At 40.4% G+C, this 18,536-nt stretch overlaps 1 protein-coding gene across 5 annotated transcripts in view; it reads left to right on the top strand.

Annotated features, from left to right (window-relative positions):
- The window catches only part of LOC126473598 (WASH complex subunit 5), a 180,042-nt gene that overhangs the window by 58,652 nt on the left and 102,854 nt on the right, over positions 1–18,536 (top strand). For 4 of the 5 annotated variants that reach the window (XM_050100747.1, XM_050100746.1, XM_050100749.1 and 1 more), the window contains 3 exons: positions 938–1,163; positions 9,131–9,271; positions 11,042–11,192. In XM_050100747.1, the coding sequence (XP_049956704.1) occupies positions 938–1,163; positions 9,131–9,271; positions 11,042–11,192 (518 nt within the window). Of the gene's footprint in view, positions 1–728; positions 815–937; positions 1,164–9,130; positions 9,272–11,041; positions 11,193–18,536 lie in introns of those variants that run through there. The other variant, XM_050100750.1, reaches the window with a different exon arrangement.

Below are 18,536 nucleotides of genomic sequence, written 5' to 3'. Positions count from 1 at the left end.
AAACTAACGTGCTGTGTTTGGTGGATTTCATGTTTATACTTTCGTATTATGAAAAATGCGGTGTACTTGCTGCTGCGCATCAAAGATATTCCCAAAACACACCCCCCCCTTTTTTTTCTGCATTTTGTTCCCTAAAATGCCGGGATGTTTGCGCCAGTGTATAAAACCTTTACTATTCAAAGGATTGAGAAGTTTCCCAGTTGTGAGGGAAAGTATACTGTCACTTGAAATGGAAGAAGTGTATTTTCACCTAGGAAAAAGCATCTTTTTAACTGGGAAATACGGGAATTTATTTCCTTGTGTGCATATACACCCTGGTCGTGCATTACTTTGCTTTGAAGGTAGCAGAATTCCTGTGCTTTGATGGTAGCAGAATTCCTTCGCTTCATGTACAATGTGGTCCCAAATTTTGATGTTAATTTTATCACTAATCTCATTTCTCCTCCTAATAATTCTTGTCTTGATTTGGTTTACTCATAGTCCACATACTGTGCTCATTTGACTTAATTGCATTCAACAGGCCCTGTAATTCTTCGTCTGAGGATAGCAATGTCAGCAGTATATCTTACCAGTGGAATCCTTTCACTCTGAATTTTAATGCTATTGTAGAATCTTTTTTGAATTTCTGATGTTGCTTCTCCATTGTACAATTTGAATGGTAGGGGAGAAACCCTGCAGTCTTGCCTCACATCCTTTATTTTTCCTTAACAGTCAAATCTGGGCTTCACTGTACCCATTTTGGTGGAGTCCCTTAATATGCTGCAACTTAGCTGTGACTCATGTCCTCGTCACAGAGATGGGATGGATACTTTGGGTAAAAATGCTTTGGATCATATACTACTGCATTGGATGATGAGTTTTGAACCTATGAACTTTTAATCATTATTTAAAGCAGTAATGTTGTGTACTGATTGATTTAGTTTCTGTTTTCTTACAGGCGATTTACAATAAATCCACTGTATGTGGAAATGGTTTTGGGTCGTTTGCGGTCAGATGATATTTATAATCAGCTTTCGGCTTATCCTCTGCCTGAGCACAGGAGCACTGCACTGTCAACTCAAGCTGCAATGCTGTATGTGTGTCTCTTCTTTGATCCAAATGTGCTGCACAACCAGACTGCCAAAATGAGAGAGATTGTTGATAGGTTTTTCCCTGATAACTGGGTAAGTTACATCATTCAGTAATAAGTAGTCATCTTATGCCATGTAATGGGCCTAGTTGGTAATGTTTTAAAGTGAACCTTTTGTTTCATAATTTCACATTTTGTGATAAATGTTTTTTATAAATAATAAAGTAAAAAAAATCAGTTATGTTTGCCTTTTGCAGGCATTTGTTTGATAATGGATACATAGGCGACAGTTGGCTGCAAGGTAATACACTGAAATGGTTACAGTTCATCCAAAAATGACAATTTTGTGTGATGCAGTTTTTAAGCAGACTTATTTCCAAAGACATCACAAAGTCTTCAGCCAAACTTCAACAAATTACAGTTTACTGGGTGGCTGCTACTACTCACATTTCAGATCACTATGTGTCAGTTACATAGAGCACATTATTTGCTATTACCAGTTCTGTATAACAGCTCCCATTCTTTCGTGGTTCTATATATAGTTTAAATTCGAGTGAATTCATACCAATTCTTAAAAAATTATTTTAGGGGGCTTATTTCATATAGTTTTTTTTAACATAAGTTTAGTTAATATCATAATAGAGTTAACAGACACTTCCTTGTACCAGTTCATATTCTGTTTTAAGTTAAAATTACTGTGGTCCTACTTTTTATTGGTATGGAATCTAAACAGTATCCATTATTATGTTTTTATACAAACAGTTTCTTGTGTTTTTTTACTTTGTATAATACCGAAACATTCTGATCCAGCTCATGTAATGAAATATGTGCATAATCATTTATTGGTCAAAATTTTTCAGATCTGGTTTGGTTAACTGATGAAGATAATTGTTGACTAAATTATTTTTAAAGCCTGAGTACTAGAATGTATCCTTAAACATAGTGACTAACTCAGCTCAGTGTAGGTCTCTTTGAAGTTGCAGAATTATTGATGGTGTTCTTCTGGGTATACAGCCAAGTTGTTAACATTTTTTCCGCTTTATTTTGATGACCAACCCGATCATCTTCATGATGCTGTGAGTTTTGCTGTTGTGAGTAGTCACTACCTGGGTTCCAAAACCAGAGTGAACTATTGATATCCCATGCCACCATTTATAGCTGAGTTCAACCCCTGACATCCACTATGCCATTTGACACTCGTCTGTTTTTCAGAGCCCATACCGCTATTTCCTGAAATGCACGTTCTCTTAGTGTTTCCCTGGCCTAGTAGATGTGATAGTCAGAGACCTCTTAATAAATTGAGTGTCAACCCAAAGCCTCATTTAAATTGCAACCTCAACACTTATCAGTGCTGATACCAGTCACCTGTAAGAAAGAACGAGTAACACTCAGAAACCTATGGGGGACAAAGAAACTGCAATTCTGACAGCCAATATGAGCATTGCTATTGTCCTAATGTCACATGTTACAGATGGTGTAGATGTTGTGAATGGCATTACCTAGAGATAGCTAGATGTCTGTCCCACGGATAAAATCCAGAGGAAGACACTGACTCTTCTCAATGAGTCAGGCTGGCTGTGTGATGTCATTAAGGGTCTTGGAACTCAAGCAACTGTTCCACTACCATTATATGACCTTCCTAATATAAACAAGGGAGCTATTTCTCTAAGATCCACAGTGTGTGATGTGGCCACATGCAGCGATGAAGTTGGAAAGAGTTCCTTGAACATTTAAACTCTGTCCATCCTAATGTAACATTCACAATGGAAATTGAAAACGAAGGCAAACTGTTAGTTAAGAGAAAACTGTATGGGTCCCTGGCTAACAGTGTATATAGAAAATCCATGTGCACTGACTGCTATCCCCACATTTTGAGCCATTGTCCTCTTCCACAAAGAAATTCAGTACGAAAGACTCAGGTCCATAGAACTTGAACACTTTGGCAGGGACAGCATCACCAAAGAAGTGAAACATCTACAAATAGTGTTCTAAATGAACAGCTTTTCATTAATTAATCACACTGAAAAATCTAGGAGATCACACTGGAGAATCCTCTCTCTAATGGCACTCTTCTCATAGACAGCACAAATCCTGCATTTAGTCATGTACAAAAAGATCTGCGTGTGTTAACAGTTGCAAGACTTTATAATGACTGACTGTCAATAAATGGTAAAAAGTGCCCCTGCAACACATTCTGGTGGTGAACAAAGCCTTTATGAATTTATGCTTCAGTTTAATAACATCAATTAAAGAAATGTGAAGCTATCGTCAGTGAGCTATTTGGTTGAACACTGCAGTGTTTTACTAGGACTGGTCCATTTGAAGGTGATGTGCCCTCGCCTTTCTGTAACCTTTAGCTTGACTTAACCAGCTAGTTTTATAGGAACCTGTAGTTTGAGAGAAATTTTGAACTATGGTACAGCTTGGCCTCTTTCAGTTATACAAATCATTGCTATAGGCCAGGGCCGGCCAAATGCTGCACAGTGTGCAGACGTGCGGAAGTGCTGCACATGTGTGCACGTGTGCGACAGCGAGCGACATCTGTTATTAGACGTGTGTCCTAAATGAACGGCGGCGGCTCCACTTCCCTGTTTATGTGGTACACGCAAGAGCTTGTTTGTGAAAGATTTTTCTCGGTGATGAAAATGAATAAATCAAGGTTTCGATCAAGCATAAGTGATGAAAATCTTCGCAACTGCTTGCATTTGTCAATGAGCCATGCTTTTACGCCCGATTTTAACTATATCATTTCTCATGATGAGTGATAAACGTGTTTGGATTTATTCCTTTCATAATTAAAAATTATTGTTTACTAATTGTGCATTATTGCCTCATTCTGCTCCATGTTACATTATTATCAGGAAAATTGGTCATTAAACCAACTGTTCCAATGTATACTTCCATTTAGGGGTTTTTATTAATGTGAGAAGGGCTACGCCCAGCTGAAGTCGATAAAACATAACATTCATCTAATTGTCGGTTATTATGGAGATTTCAGACGGAACTGATGAAAGATATAGCAATAATGGTATTGAAATAGCAGGTGATCATCGAGAGGTCTGCGGTTATCATTCTGTTCAGAGGTCAGTGAGACAGAAATTATGTGGGTGTAACTGAGGGCACCGAGAATTAGTTATAGGAAACATTGCATTAGTTTAATGTTATTTGAAATCATGAATAAAGTTCGTTCGAAGTCGGTAAGTTCTCTCTTTCTTAAATGCTAGATCAAAAACATTATACGTATTTACGTGCCGTCAGTCAAGCTGCCTTAATATAAACCCACGGTTGTTAACTGTATTGCTTGTCTTACTGGGTTAAACTGTTAACATAAAAGTAGACGTTTCAATGAGCAGACTGTGACAGTAATGTTTAATACGCGAAATACCTTCACATAGTTGGCTTGCAAGCTGTGGAAAGAGCACTAGAATTCGCCGGTACAGAGTATCCCAGCAAGTGGATAAAGCGACATCTATGCGTAGAAACATGCACTACATGAACGCTGACGGCTGCGGCGTGCACGCTGTGACCCGGAAGTTGCACATGTGCAGGAGCACCACACGCGTGCAGAATTTCTGGCCGGCCCTGCTATAGGCAAAAGAAGCAGTAAGTGTCAGAAAGAAATTCTTTGACTTACAGCAATGTAGAGAGAAAAAATATTTTTACAGGTCTACTTATATGAAGCATCAGAAGGCATTCTGAGAGTAGTGATAAGGAGGAATCATAGTTGTTTTCTCATTTTATGGTGTTTCTCCAATATTGTTGTCATGGAGTCGGGTAGAGATTTGAAGGAAGAATTATTTCACATTATAACTGTAATGAATAAAGATACCATCTGATAACACAGTGGCTAGTGGATTGGCACATAAACAAACATAGTAACTGGGCTTATGGAAATATATTTTCATGTGTCTTGCCAACTCAAAATATATTTCTTAATTCCATATACAGATGAATTACTGGAATGTCACCCATTACTGCTACTCCTATGAGGTGTAGATATACAGACAAATGCAACAGTACAGCTATAGGTCCTTACGTGGGATTCTCTTATTCCAACATTTGAACAAAAATACAAATTCATTGTCTGAGCTACCACATTCAAGTTTTCATTTACCCTCTCTCTCTCTCTCTCTCTCTCTCTCTCTCTCTCTCTCTCTCTCTCTCTCTCTCTCTCTCTCCCCCCCCCCCCCCCCCCATGCTTCATATATACTAGCATCTTCTTACTGTATGTCTGCCTCCGTAGCGTTACCGCCTACCATGCAGGGGGCCCGGTTCAATTCCCAGCAGGGGACTGGATGTTGTGTATCCTTCATCATCATTGACTCGCAAGTCGCTGATGTGGGGTCAACTAAAATGGACTTTCAATACAGCCGCCTAACTCCACTGAATGTGGCCTCCCGACCAACAATGGCATACAATCATTCTCCCCCCCCCCCCCCCCTTACTGTAGAGTTTCAATTAGGAGGGGAGGGTCATGTATTTATGTTAAGAATGAACTCCAATAGAAGGTAAGAAGTGACATTGTCTCTCTTGGTGAAGAAAAACACTTTGAAGTGTCAGCAATAAAGCTATCATATCAAAATGTTTCCAAAAAACCTTGTCATATTATGAGTATATCATTCTCCTAGTGATGATTTTGACATATTCTGTGCAAAACTAATATAGAGTCTAGAACAGGTATCAAACACAAAAAGTAACATTCTGCTATGTGGAGATCTTAACGTAAACACAGCAAAAATAGATAATGTTACTAACGCTTTTCTGAGCATTTTATGTAGCTTTGGAATGGTATCACTAGTCAGCTATGCAACAAGGATAACAACACACTCAGCCTCTACTATTGATCATATAGCCACTGATATTGGCACAGAAAACTGTGACTTAGTATTCAAAAATCTGGGACTTTCAGATCATCTTTGTCAGATTGCACAAATAAATGTTCCTATGGGAATAGCAACCAAGCTACAGGTATACAAAAGAATCTACTCCAAATCAGCCATGCAAAATTTTACTGTACAGTTAAATTGTGAACCCTGGGACGATGTATATGCACAAACAGATGTTCTGTCATTTAATGTCATCGTTTAAGCTCAAATTTGGAGAATCGTTTCCCAGAGTCCTACTTCCTATTGGAGCACAGATCAAAATGAAATGGATTACCAGTGGGATTATAAAATCTGCCTAAACCCTTTAGACAACTCAGCTCTATAAAGAATACATGCAGTGACCCTGGTTTTGTAAGCTATTACAAAAACTACAAAAAAATCTACAGAAAGGTACTTCCGGCAGCTAAAAAGTCAGCTAATGACAAACTGATAAAAAATGTAAATAAGAAAAGTAAATCTGCTTGGACTTTAGTAAAACGTGAGACTGGAAATAAAAAAAAAAAAAAAAGAGCACTCGGGCACTAAAATCAAGAAATCAGGCAATACAATCAGTGATCAAAAAGACCTGACTAACTTCATAAACTCATACTTCACCAGTATTGCAAAAGACCCGCAGAGCAAATTTCCAAAAAGATCTGATGTTCCAGTGCAAAATTACATAAAAAAATTCAGTGGTTCTGCTCCCCACTACTGAGAGAGAAGTAAGCAGTGCCATAAAAGAATTAAAAAACAAATCCTCAACAGGACTGGACAAAGTCCCACTTTGTGTGTTAAAATAGTGCATAGACAGCATTAAAGCCAGAATGAGATTTTCACTCTGCAGCAGAGTGTGCGCTGATATGAAACTTCCTGGCAGATTAAAACTGTGTGCTGGACCGAGACTCGAACTCGGGACTTTTGCCTTTCACAGGCAAGTGCTCTACCAGCTGAGCTACCCAAGCATGACTCGCGCCCCATCCTCACAACTTTACTTCTGCCAGTACCTCGTCTCCTACTTTCCAAACTTCACAGAAGCTCTCCTGCGAACCTTGCAGAACTAGCACTCCTGAAAGATAGGATATTGCGGAGACGTGGCTTAGCCACAGCCCGGGGGGTGTTTTCAGAATGAGATTTTAACTCTGCAGCAGAGTGTGCGCTGATATGAAGTTGTGAGTATGGTGCGTGAGTCGTGGTTGGGTAGCTCAGTTGGTAGAGCACTTGCCTGCGAAAGGCAAAGGTCCGGAGTTCGAGTCTCGGTCTGGCACACAGTTTTAATCTGCCAGGAAGTTTCAGCATCACTGACATCATTAACCTGTCTTTTAAGATTGGCTGCTTCTAAGACTACCTGAAACTAACTAAAATCATACCTCTGCAAAGAAAAGGTGATGTTGAAAACATAGGAAATTACAAGCCATTGCTTTCCCTTCAAGTATTTTCCAAAATTGTGTAGACTTTAATGAAAACTAGACTTATGAGCTACTTAAATAAATATAATCTTCTCTGCAAGGAACAGCATGGCTTCAGACTGGGCAGAAGCACTGAAACTGCAATAGCTCAGTTTACAAAAAATTGTTCTTGACTCATTAGACAAGGACACTTCTGTAACTGGAATGTTCCTAGATCTATCGAAAGCCTCCAATACCGTTGATCACGACATTCTTCTACACAAGCTGGAGTCTCGGGGAATCGGGAATGGTAAAAAGTGGTTGCAATTGTAACTAAATAACAGAGTGCAGAGAGTAGAAATTTCACATAGCACATCCAAATATGTGGTAAATCACTAATCTGACCCACAGTATGTTAATATAGTAGTCCCACAAGGAAGTGTTCTGGGCCCAATGTTGTTCTTAATTTATATTAATGATTTCCCACAATGTGTGGAGCACAGAGAAAATGTACTTTTTGCTGGTGACAGTAATATACTGATTACCAGCAAGACACCTGACCTGGTATTGGAAAAAGCCAATGAAGCACTAGCAGATGTTTACAAATGGTCTACAGAGAACGGAGTAATTCTCAACATTAAGAAAACAAACAGCATGTACTTTAGAATAAACAAGAAGCACAAGTCTATAAACTCAAAACTACACAACACTTGAATAACAGATCTAACCAACACTAAATTCCTAGGACTGCACATCGACAGCCAACAAAAAGGGGATGAACATGTCATGATTATCTCAAACAGGGTCTCCACAGCATGCTGTGCGCTTAAGAGTTCTTTTGTCAGTATGCAGTGACATCTGTGTAAGGTCAGCTTACTTTGGTTATGTGCATGCCATTCTTAGCTACGGAATAATCTTTTGGGGGAATAGTACCCAGAATCTACAAACAGTTTTCAGATTACAAAAGAAAGCTGTAAGAATAATGACAAAATGCAATAAATGAGCTCATCACAAGGAATTATTTAAAAACCTGTGCGTTCTGACTGTTCCTTGTGAGTTTATTTTTCAGACCATAATGTATATCAGAAAAAAAATCTTGATAATTATAGCTTGAATAACATTATTCATGATCACAACACGTGGTTGAGTCATTGCCTCCATTTAGATAGAAGAAATAAGCTAAAAGCTCAGAACAGTGTTGATTATCAAGGCATGATAAGTTGCCACAGAATATAAAAGAAATTAGCAGTATGTATTCTTAAAAAAAAAAAAAAAAAAAAAAAAAACTGTAAATGTGTTTTTGCAAGAGTGTTGGTTTTACACTGTGGACTAATATCTTAAATGAATAACAATGAATTGTTGGGAACACCTAGCATTTTTTTCATTCATGTATTATGTATTTATGCCTATGTATTTATGTCAGATAGTTTCATGTCAACACACCTAGGGTATTTATGAATTATATTTTTTTCATTTATGTAATATGTATGCAGGGCTTTGTATTTATGTATGTTAGTTCTACATCAAAATACCTATGCTTATTAAACAATGTAAATGGCATTTGTTAAGAAAATATTTAGATTTCATAGCATAATTTGTACACTCACTGGCGACATCCATACAATGTAAATTGTCTTAAGGATGGATGAATAAATAAATAAATAAATAAAATATATTTAAACTAAGGTAGCTAGAGTTTGTGTAAGCTATTTAGCAATAATTACAAATAAATTAACCTTTATGAAGATTTTTTAATTTTTGTAATGGTTGTGTATCACAGAGTGTTACTAAAGTATTTTATTTGTTTGTAGGTCATTAGCATTTATATGGGTATAACGGTAAACCTGATAGACTCTTGGGAGCACTTCAAAGCTGCAAAGACAGCCCTCACTAATACATTAGAAATGTCCAATGTTCGAGAGTACGCTTGTAAATATTCATCCAGGTTACAGGTAAGAAACTGCGAAAATGCTACTTAATAATATTTGTGGATTTATGTACTATAAGACAGTATAAAGATCCCGTAGAAATAATATCTGTCAAAACCCATTGTTTCTTCATACTTTGGGCATGGACAAACAGTTACGAGAAACGAGATTATGAGGTAATTTAGTAGGAAAGCTGTGCCAAAGACGCCACTGCGTTGGTTTGAAAGGGGATTCTGCAGCTGGGTTGACTGACCCACTAATTTCTCAATTCATCTCTTTTCTCCCCACAGTTCTTTCAGCTTTTACAAAAATTCTTGACACTAAAATTGTGTTTCAATTAGATATGTGGACCAAGATCCTTACTTTTTGTGGGCAATTATTCTTACAAACTGAGTTATTCAATCTTGTCTCATAACATAAGTTTGCCAGTGTCTCTCTTGCATTGCACAGACTTCGCTGCAAAGTGAAAAGTCGTGCAAAAAAACAATCCTTGAGCTACACATTGGTTATCCTCCACTCCATACTTTCACCTGTTGTATCTGGTCCAGCAAGTACTTGAGAAGGGTTTCTGTGTAATTTTGAGTGTAGAAGTGATGGTGTAATGTTCTGTCCTAATCCACAATTCAATTACTGCTTGAATTTCTTCATTTCAATAACTTTCACAGTTTGTGATAAAGATTTATGTAAATAATAAACTCAGTGGACAGTAACCTTTACCTGCTGCTAGCTTTTATTCGATAATCAACTCATTGTTGGATGATTGTCTGAAATGCAACACACTGAAACTGTTATAGTCCATCCAAAAATGTTAGTTTGTCTGAAATGCAACACACTGAAACTGTTATAGTCCATCCAAAAATGTTAGTTTGCTCCTATGCTATTTTCAGCTCTTATTCAGAATTCTGGACAGAGATACCCCAAAGACATTTACCAGACTACAGCAAATCAAGGTTTTTTCAGTGGCAAGTGCTCTTCATTGCCTAAAATACTGCACACCAATTACATTCATAGCAATACTACTACTACTACTACTACCACCACCACCACCACCACCACCCCACTAGTGATTTTTATTTATTATGTAATTAACATGCGCTTATTTCTACCTGTCAACAATTCATATGCCTTTTTAAGCACTAATTACTCTATTGGATTGAAATTTATATGACCAATGAAATCTTCAAATTAAAATAACTTCCAACTGTGGCAAGTTATACAGAATCAAACAGAATTATTTGATGAGGAAACTCTGTGTTGTAAATTTGTTATAGGTGAATCGTCCAGTAAAAGTGTATTAGTTCAGTCAAAATTTTTAAAGCATATAGGATTACGAAATTTTAAACATCAAGTTCTGTAAAATAAAAGTGCTTGTGAAAAAACTTAACTGCACCATAGGAATCAACAAAGCCCAAATTTCTTTCTGAATAATAAGAATTTAGGAAGAAAATATTCTGTGAAGTAATTGTGACAGTTATTTGGCAACATTGCTCAAAAGTAAATAAAAAACGGCATTTATTTGTTCTATGACTGATATCATAGTATAAGAAGCTCCTCCACTTTGCTACATTTTATGGTACTCCTGAAATTGTGTGAGAGGCCTAGGTAACTCAGTCAGTAAGAAGACTACCCATTTAACATGAGGGTCTGGATTTGAGTTCTGACCTGGCACAACATTTTAATCAATTGGAATGTTTGATCTACTTTTTTTCTTGATGTGATGGATTGCTGAATGCTAGATAAACTTTATTTTCTTTTGGTTATAATGAAAGATTGCATGCATTTTTCTGTTGAAAGAAACTGATACCACAGACGCAGCAGCTGTTAAAAGAAGGAGTTTTAGTGGAAGAAAATGTCTTGGACCATGTCAGCAAGGTTACAAATATCATACGTGAATGTAATGTGACTTTGCGATGGCTAATGCTCCACACTGCGGCCCCAGGAGCTGGTAAGATTTTTACATTTCTCATACTTTTGAGTGTGGTGGTCTGCCAGTAGAGTGTCATGTAGCTTAGAGGTATAAACTAAGACATCTAGATGACTAGTTGCTCACTTTCATCCAGTCTGTAAAAATTAATTATTCTGTGGCTTGACACTGCATGAGCCTATCCAAGGGTGTCGAGATGGAACTTGACCTTCAGATAGGTGTTAACTGTTTAGGAGAGACATCACACAGCAGCGAGTCCCAGTGTCCAAATAAATTAGTAGAAGTAGAAGCTGGATTATTTTCATTTAAGTTAGGAACTTAGTATTAAACAATGGAAAACCCAGCATAATTATAATAATAATAAAGTAAAATAATAGTGTTATAATATAAAGTATTAATGTTTTGAAAAATGTCATCATACCTGCTCTTAAAGTAAAACATTATTTTATCCCTACACAGACCACTCATCCATAAATTTCCACAAAGCCTCTATACTCTTGCTGTTCCTTTTCCTCACCCTTGGGGAACATGTCTGGGATGTTTTTGGAAATGTGTTCTGCATTTTCAGTAGCCCGACAGCAGAACAGCTCTCCCCAGTTTCTCACTCCTTTTTTATTTCCTCATTCCCCTTCTCCTATCTTTCCTCTGCTTTGGCATTTGAGGTTCCTCTTTTTCTTCTTCCTGCCTATGCACTCCTGAAGTCTCGCCCATGCGTCTGACACGTAACAGGTGACTGGGTAATGCATAATTCCCAGCCCCAGGTCAATAGGTAGGGTTTGTACCTACCCCCTGGTAGAGGCCAGACCAAGGAAGGGTTGATTGCCTGTTCTGTTACCTTCCCAAATTGCCAATTGGTCCCTCTGTAAGTTGTTTTAGAGGTGTGACCTGAAGTTTGAACAATCACCTAAGGTGGGTGCAACCCCCCCCCCCCTCCTCCCTCCTTCTCTGAGGGGGTCCCCAGTTGGAAGGAGTGCACCATCAGAGACACTATCGATCATGGGGGATGCTCTTGCAATTAGCCAGTCGTCAGTCACAGTCTGTGTCTACTTGAATCTAAGCTGCACTTTTTTTCAGGTTTTTGTAATCCAAAAAAACGCCTGTGGCTTAGAATCGAGTGCAAAGTAAACGGAAGTTATGAAAAATGTTGGTAGGTGCCGCCACAACTAACTTCTGCCATGGAATATATGTAGCGCTACACAGGCATGCTTTGCAGTCACAAAAATAAATACTGGCGCCAAAACCTCTGCGTCAGTAAATAAATTTAAAAAAGAAAAGGTGGAAGACGAGCTTTTTTCTCCGCCCCGAGTTTCGACCACTGCATTTTCATACATTATCCAACGAAGTAAATACAAATTCCGTATTGTTCATCTTCGAATGTAGCAGCGTTTCAGTGTACTACGAAAATCGGACTGGCAAGACTGTTTGGGATGTTTGTCAATATGGCCAACTCTACATTCTGAATTTTTTCCTACCTGTGAGAAGAGATGGTTGCTAATAGGAACTTTTATGAATTGTGAATCACATGCAGTATTCTCTTCACCATAAGAATAATACGAATATAAACATTTTGCCATGTATTCTTTCGTGTTAGCTGCTATCTCATTTAAATCCTGTCTGCCTAATAAACTACGAAACTTGAGTGAGACAACAGCAAAGGCGGAAGAATATACATATCATGTCATGTTTATAGTCGTATTATTCTTGTGCCTAATACTGCTACAGTCAGAAATGAAGCAAGGCAATTGAATAGATTTTTAAATCTAAGATGACTCTAATTTCTGTGCAGAATGTAATGTACTAAAGAGGCGTCTGCAAAGACTTTCAAAAGGAGAAAAATTTTCTCTATTTTTTTTATAACTCTCGTTCAGAACATCTTCTATCGTACACAGTCTGTTATTTGGTTCTTGTTGATCATTATCGAAGAAAGCAGCAGTGTAAGTAACAACAAATAGCGCCGGCCGGAGTGGCCGTGCGGTTCTAGGTGCTGCAGTTTGGAACCGAGCGACCGCTACGGTCGCAGGCTTGTATCCTGCCTCGGGCATGGATGTGTGTGATGTCCTTAGGTTAGTTAGGTTTAATTATTCTAAGTTCTATAAGTTCTAGGCAACTGATGACCTCAGAAGTTAAGTCGCATAGTGCTCAGAGCCATTTTTGAACAACAAATAGCAGTCTCTTGACATTGTTTCGCTAATGACACAATTCCTCTCTCTCTCTCTCTCTCTCTCTCTCTCTCTCTCTCTCTCTCTCTCTCTCCTTTTTATATATATATATAAGCAGTGGTAGTGCGTACAAAAGCAAAAAGCGAGCCATGCTGGAAGCGGCGACAGGCCGTAAATCTCATTATCAGAATGCGACAAACAATGCATGACACAGTACAGTAATGCATTTTCATCGTAGAGTGATGTAAACACCTATAACACAGACGACGACACTTATCAGATCAAAGAAAAATAAGCAATCAATTCAAACCAGACAAAGCACATGAAAAAGGAAGGGTACCCGTATAAATATGGAAAGAGAGCCTGACGCATAGCAATGGCTACCTGGTAAAGCTTAACTGCTAAGCTTACGACTCGAACCAAACTACTGTAGCTGTATCGTCATTCATTCGACCTAAATTGTGTCTCATATTACAATGGGCCTACTTTGTTTCAATTTGGAGGTGCGGCCTAAAACTTTTCTCTCCTCTTGAATTTTGAGTCTCAAAGTTCAGGTGCGGCTTAGATTCGGGAAAATTTTTTTTCCTTGATTTCGAGTCTCATTTTTCCAGTGCGGCTTAGATTAGAGTGCGGCTTAGATTCGAGTAAATACGGTAAAAAGAATGAGGCTAACAATTTGAAGACCCTTGCAGTTGCACTACAGTTCCTCTTGGTTTCTTGTACTGAAGATTGTCTGTCCTTTGCCTATGGCAGATCTGTTTCTTATTCAGAAAGGTGTTGATGCAGTTGCTAACCATCTGAAATCCTGCTCTCGTTCATGCAATGGCACATTGTTTTTGGAGACTACTTCTGATTCTCAAGTACAACAACTGCTTGCAGCTCCACTCCTCAACAGCTATCGTGTTTGTGTTGAGGCCCATCGAAAACTGAATTCTTTGTGTGGTGTTATTTATACTAGGCTGCTCGATGGTAGGCAGAAATCCAAACGTACTTCTCGGATCAGGGTGTCACTGCAGTCCATCACATGAGGAAAAAGGTAGATGCAGCATTAGTGACCACACACACTCTTTTTCTCATGGTTAATAGATCAGTGTTTCCATCAAGATTCAAAGGAGGTTATGAAGTTGTCACAATCCAACTGCACATTCTTAACCCGATATGCTGCTACCAGTGTCGTCGTTATGATGACACTCGAATGTCCTGTCAACATCCAGCCAAATGTGTAACATGAGGTAGGGATGTTCGTGAGGGCGGTTGTCCACCTCCTTCTCCCCCCTGTATCAATTGCAATGGTGACCATTCAGCCTCCTCCTGAGATTGTCCCTTGTATTTCAATGAGCAGGCCACCCAGAAGATCCGGGTGAAGGAAAAAGTGCCTTACCTCATCGCTCGCAAGTTGTTGGCTAGTTGGAAAGCCTGTGTTTTACCATCTGGCATTTACAGTACTGTTCTTGCTGCATCTTGCTCAACAAAGGACAGGGATATGTAGACATGTTACCTCAAATTCAGCAACACGGTTGTAAAATCGCCCAGTGTCACGGTAGCATCACTGTCTCCCCCTCCTCCAGCTTCGCAGTGAGCCACCGAACATTCACCTCATGGGGCGAATTCACCTGCTATACAACTGGCAGGCAAGGAAGGACAGAAGGAATACTCTCGCGAAGATTTTTTACGTCCCTCCCGCCAACGAACATCTGATTCATCATCTGCCACATGTAAGGGCTCCAAGAAATCAGAGGCAAATGGTCTTCTCCTTCGCTGACTCGGAGATTCTCTTCAATGGAGTCGCCTTGTGATACTGTCACCTGGCCAACCTCTGTATTGCTGGTGCGCACCGCCAACCGTTTTTCTGCCCTGGGCTATGCAGACTGACAGAGGGAGAATGCCGACACCTCTGTAGGTCTCATGGGGCAGGATCCTCCAGCCTCTGCACCCTGTAGCAGTGAGTGTTCGAAGGCTGGCACTTGGCAGCCACCGAGGTGACACCCCTTCATTTTTTTCCCTCTTCCCTTTTTCTCATCATGACTCTTCTCCAATGGAACGTTCGTGGCCTTAGATCCAACAAAGGGGAATTATGGCTGCCCTTGGAATCGCAGTGTCCACTTGTCCTCTGAAAACAAAATTGCGTCCTTATGCCCGCTTTGACCTCTTACATATCTTTCTGGTCCACTTTGACCTTCCCCCCCAAGGATGGAGTCATGGGGGAGTCATGCTGCTCATCCTGGATGAGCAGCATGACTACCCGGCTTCAAGCTGTGTCAGTCTCCATTTTCGTTCCTCTCTTAACCTTTTCCCTTTGTACCATTTACATCCCTCTGTCATTTGGTGCCACCAGGGCAGATTTCCCCCAGCTTATTGGGCAACTCCCTCACCCCTTTCTGCTGCTCAGTAACTTTGCACTTCCCCTATGGGGTTCTCCCTGAACCTGTCAGAGAGTTACACTCTTGGCTGACCTTCTGAATTAACTTAACCTCATTTGTCTTAACAGAGGAGCACCCATGTTCCTTTCAGACTCCATGCATACCTATTACCATTTGACCTCATTTGTCTTAACAGAGGAGCACCCATGTTCCTTTCAGACTCCATGCACACCTATTACCATTTGGACCTCTCCTTCTGCAGTGCCCAGTTTGCCCATCATCTTGAGTGGTCTGTTCTCTCTGACACATACTTGAATGACAATTTTCCATGTTCTATCCATTTGCTGACGCTTACCCCACCTAATGTGCACACCAAAATGGCAGCTTTTTAAGGTTGACAGGAGGTTTTACTCCTCCCTGGTGACCTTCGATGAACAACATATCCCCAGTTGTAATGAGCCGGTAGAATACCTTACAAACATTATCCTTATCACTGCAGAATGTTCCATTCCTCGCACTTCAACTTAAACGCACCGTCCCAGTCCCTTGGTGGACTGAGCTGTGCCGCAATGCAATTCATGCACAAACACTTGCTCTCCACATTTTTAGCCATTGCCCTATGATGGCAAACTTCATTCGTTATAAACTATTGAACACACAGTGTCTTTGCATTCTGTGTGATAACAGTTCCATTCCCTCTTCCATTGTGAGGGCTAATCTCCGACAGCTCTCTGGGTCCAAGGTCCATTCCTCAATTTCCAGCCTGAATGTAGCAGATGATGTCATAGTGAACCATATTGCTATCTCCAACACCTCGGGGTGCTATTTTGTGGAGATTTTGTCCTCCACCCACTATCACCCTGCTTTCCTTCATAGGAAACAAGTAGAGGAGGCTCGAGGGATACCCTTCTCTTCTCAGAATGGCGAGTGCTACAATGTCGCCTTTACTGTGAGAGAACTAGCTCATGTTGTCACTTCATACTGATTCTCTGTCCCAGGGCTGGACGATGTTCACATTCAGATGTTGCAGGAACATCTCTCTAGTGGGCAAGCACTTTCGTCTTCATACATACAATCGCATCTGTGCATAGGGCATGTTTCCTAGCCACTCTCATACCCATCCCCAAGCCCGGTAAGAATGAGCACCTTCCTTCTTACAACCGCCCCATTTCTCTCACTAGCTGTGTTTGCAGGGTGATGGAATGTACGATTCATGCCCGGCTGGTATGGTGGATCGAGTCTTGCACTTTCGAGCCTGCTGATCTGTAGTTGACTGTCTTGTCACTTTGTCAACCCATGTCGTGAATGATTTTTGCAAAAATACTGGACTTTATCCATGTTTTTTGGTTTGGAGAAAGCCTATGACAGCTGACGGCAGACAGGTATCCTCTGTACTCACTACGCTTGGGGCTTCCGAGGCTGCAAGCCCCATTTCCTTCAGAAATTTACAAAAGACCAAGTTTGCAAGATATGTGCAGGTTCTACCTTGTCAGACACCTTTATCCATCCTGAGTGTCATCATCTATGCTATCGCCAGTAACTCTATTATGGCCTGTCTCCCACCGGGCATTTCCGGCTCCCTTTTTGTTGATGATTGTGCCGTCTATTGCAGTTCTCTACAGGTTTGTCTCCTTGAGCAGCATCTTCAGCATTGTCTCAACTGTCTTTACTCGTGGAGCATTGACAGTGGCTTTCGCCTTTCCACTGACAAAGCTGTTTGTATGAACTTCTGGTGGCACAATTGGTTTTTTCCACTGTCTTTACATCTTGTGCACGTTACTCTTCCGTTCATTGAAACTATGCAATTCCTGTGGCTCATGCTCGATGGGAAACTTCTTGGTCCTTCCACGTCTTACCTGGCATCCCTTTGTATGTGATCCCTCAGTGTCCTACGTGTCCTCAACGGTACTTCCTGGGGAGTGGATCGGACCACCCTCCTTTGATTGTACCAGTTGCTTGTTGCACCTTCTCAGTATAATCCACCATTGTGGCATCTATTTGGCCACTGGTGCCTTTTATACCAAACTACTGCTGTCATATCACCGTGAGTTTCTCCTCAGTAGATACACCTGCCATTTGTCTGCCATGCCTGGCCACCCATCCTATGCCTCCTTTTTCTATGACTCCTTTGATCGCCAGTATGGGGCACGTCCCTCTTCTCTGTTACCTCCTGGAGTTCTCTTTTGGCCGTTGCTCTGGCATCTTCACTTCACACTACCTGCCACTTTCCCAATGGGTGTGAACCCTTCACCACCTTGACTTCGTGTGGCGGCCCGTGTTAACCTTGGATTTTATTCACTTCCTAAAGACACTACTCCAGACTTGCTCTGTTGCCATTAAGTTTCTCGACCTTCGCATCGAACTTCACGATAGTATCTTTGTACCTTCGTCATTGGCACCGACGGTTTTTGGTATCAGCTTCCGGAACACTGCTCAGTATTTACAGTGGAGCTCTTCACCCTGTATCAGGCTATGTAGTACATTCGGCGACACAGGCTCTCCAAATGTGCCATCTGCTCAGACTCTCTCAGTGCCCTTCAGAGCCTCTGTGTGCTGTACACCATCCATCCCTTAGTGCAATGGGTCCAGGAAAGCTTTCACTTGCTCATTCATGATGGAGCCACTGTGATGTTTATGAGGGTCACTAATCACGTCGTTATGACGGCAAACGAGGCTGCTGGCACTGCTGCCAAGGCTGCAGTCCTCGTACTTTGACCCACTAGTTCTTCCATTCCCTCCAGTGATCTCTGTGTTACTGTCAGCATGTGGTGTCCCTTTGGCATCACCACTTGCCTTACCTTCATGGGAACAAACTCTAGGGAATTAAACCTCCCCCAGTGGCTTTT

This window comes from Schistocerca serialis, chromosome 4 (genome assembly GCF_023864345.2).
Source record: "Schistocerca serialis cubense isolate TAMUIC-IGC-003099 chromosome 4, iqSchSeri2.2, whole genome shotgun sequence".
NCBI classification, from domain to species: domain Eukaryota; kingdom Metazoa; phylum Arthropoda; class Insecta; order Orthoptera; family Acrididae; genus Schistocerca; species Schistocerca serialis.
This window is presented reverse-complemented; position numbering and strand designations above follow the sequence as displayed.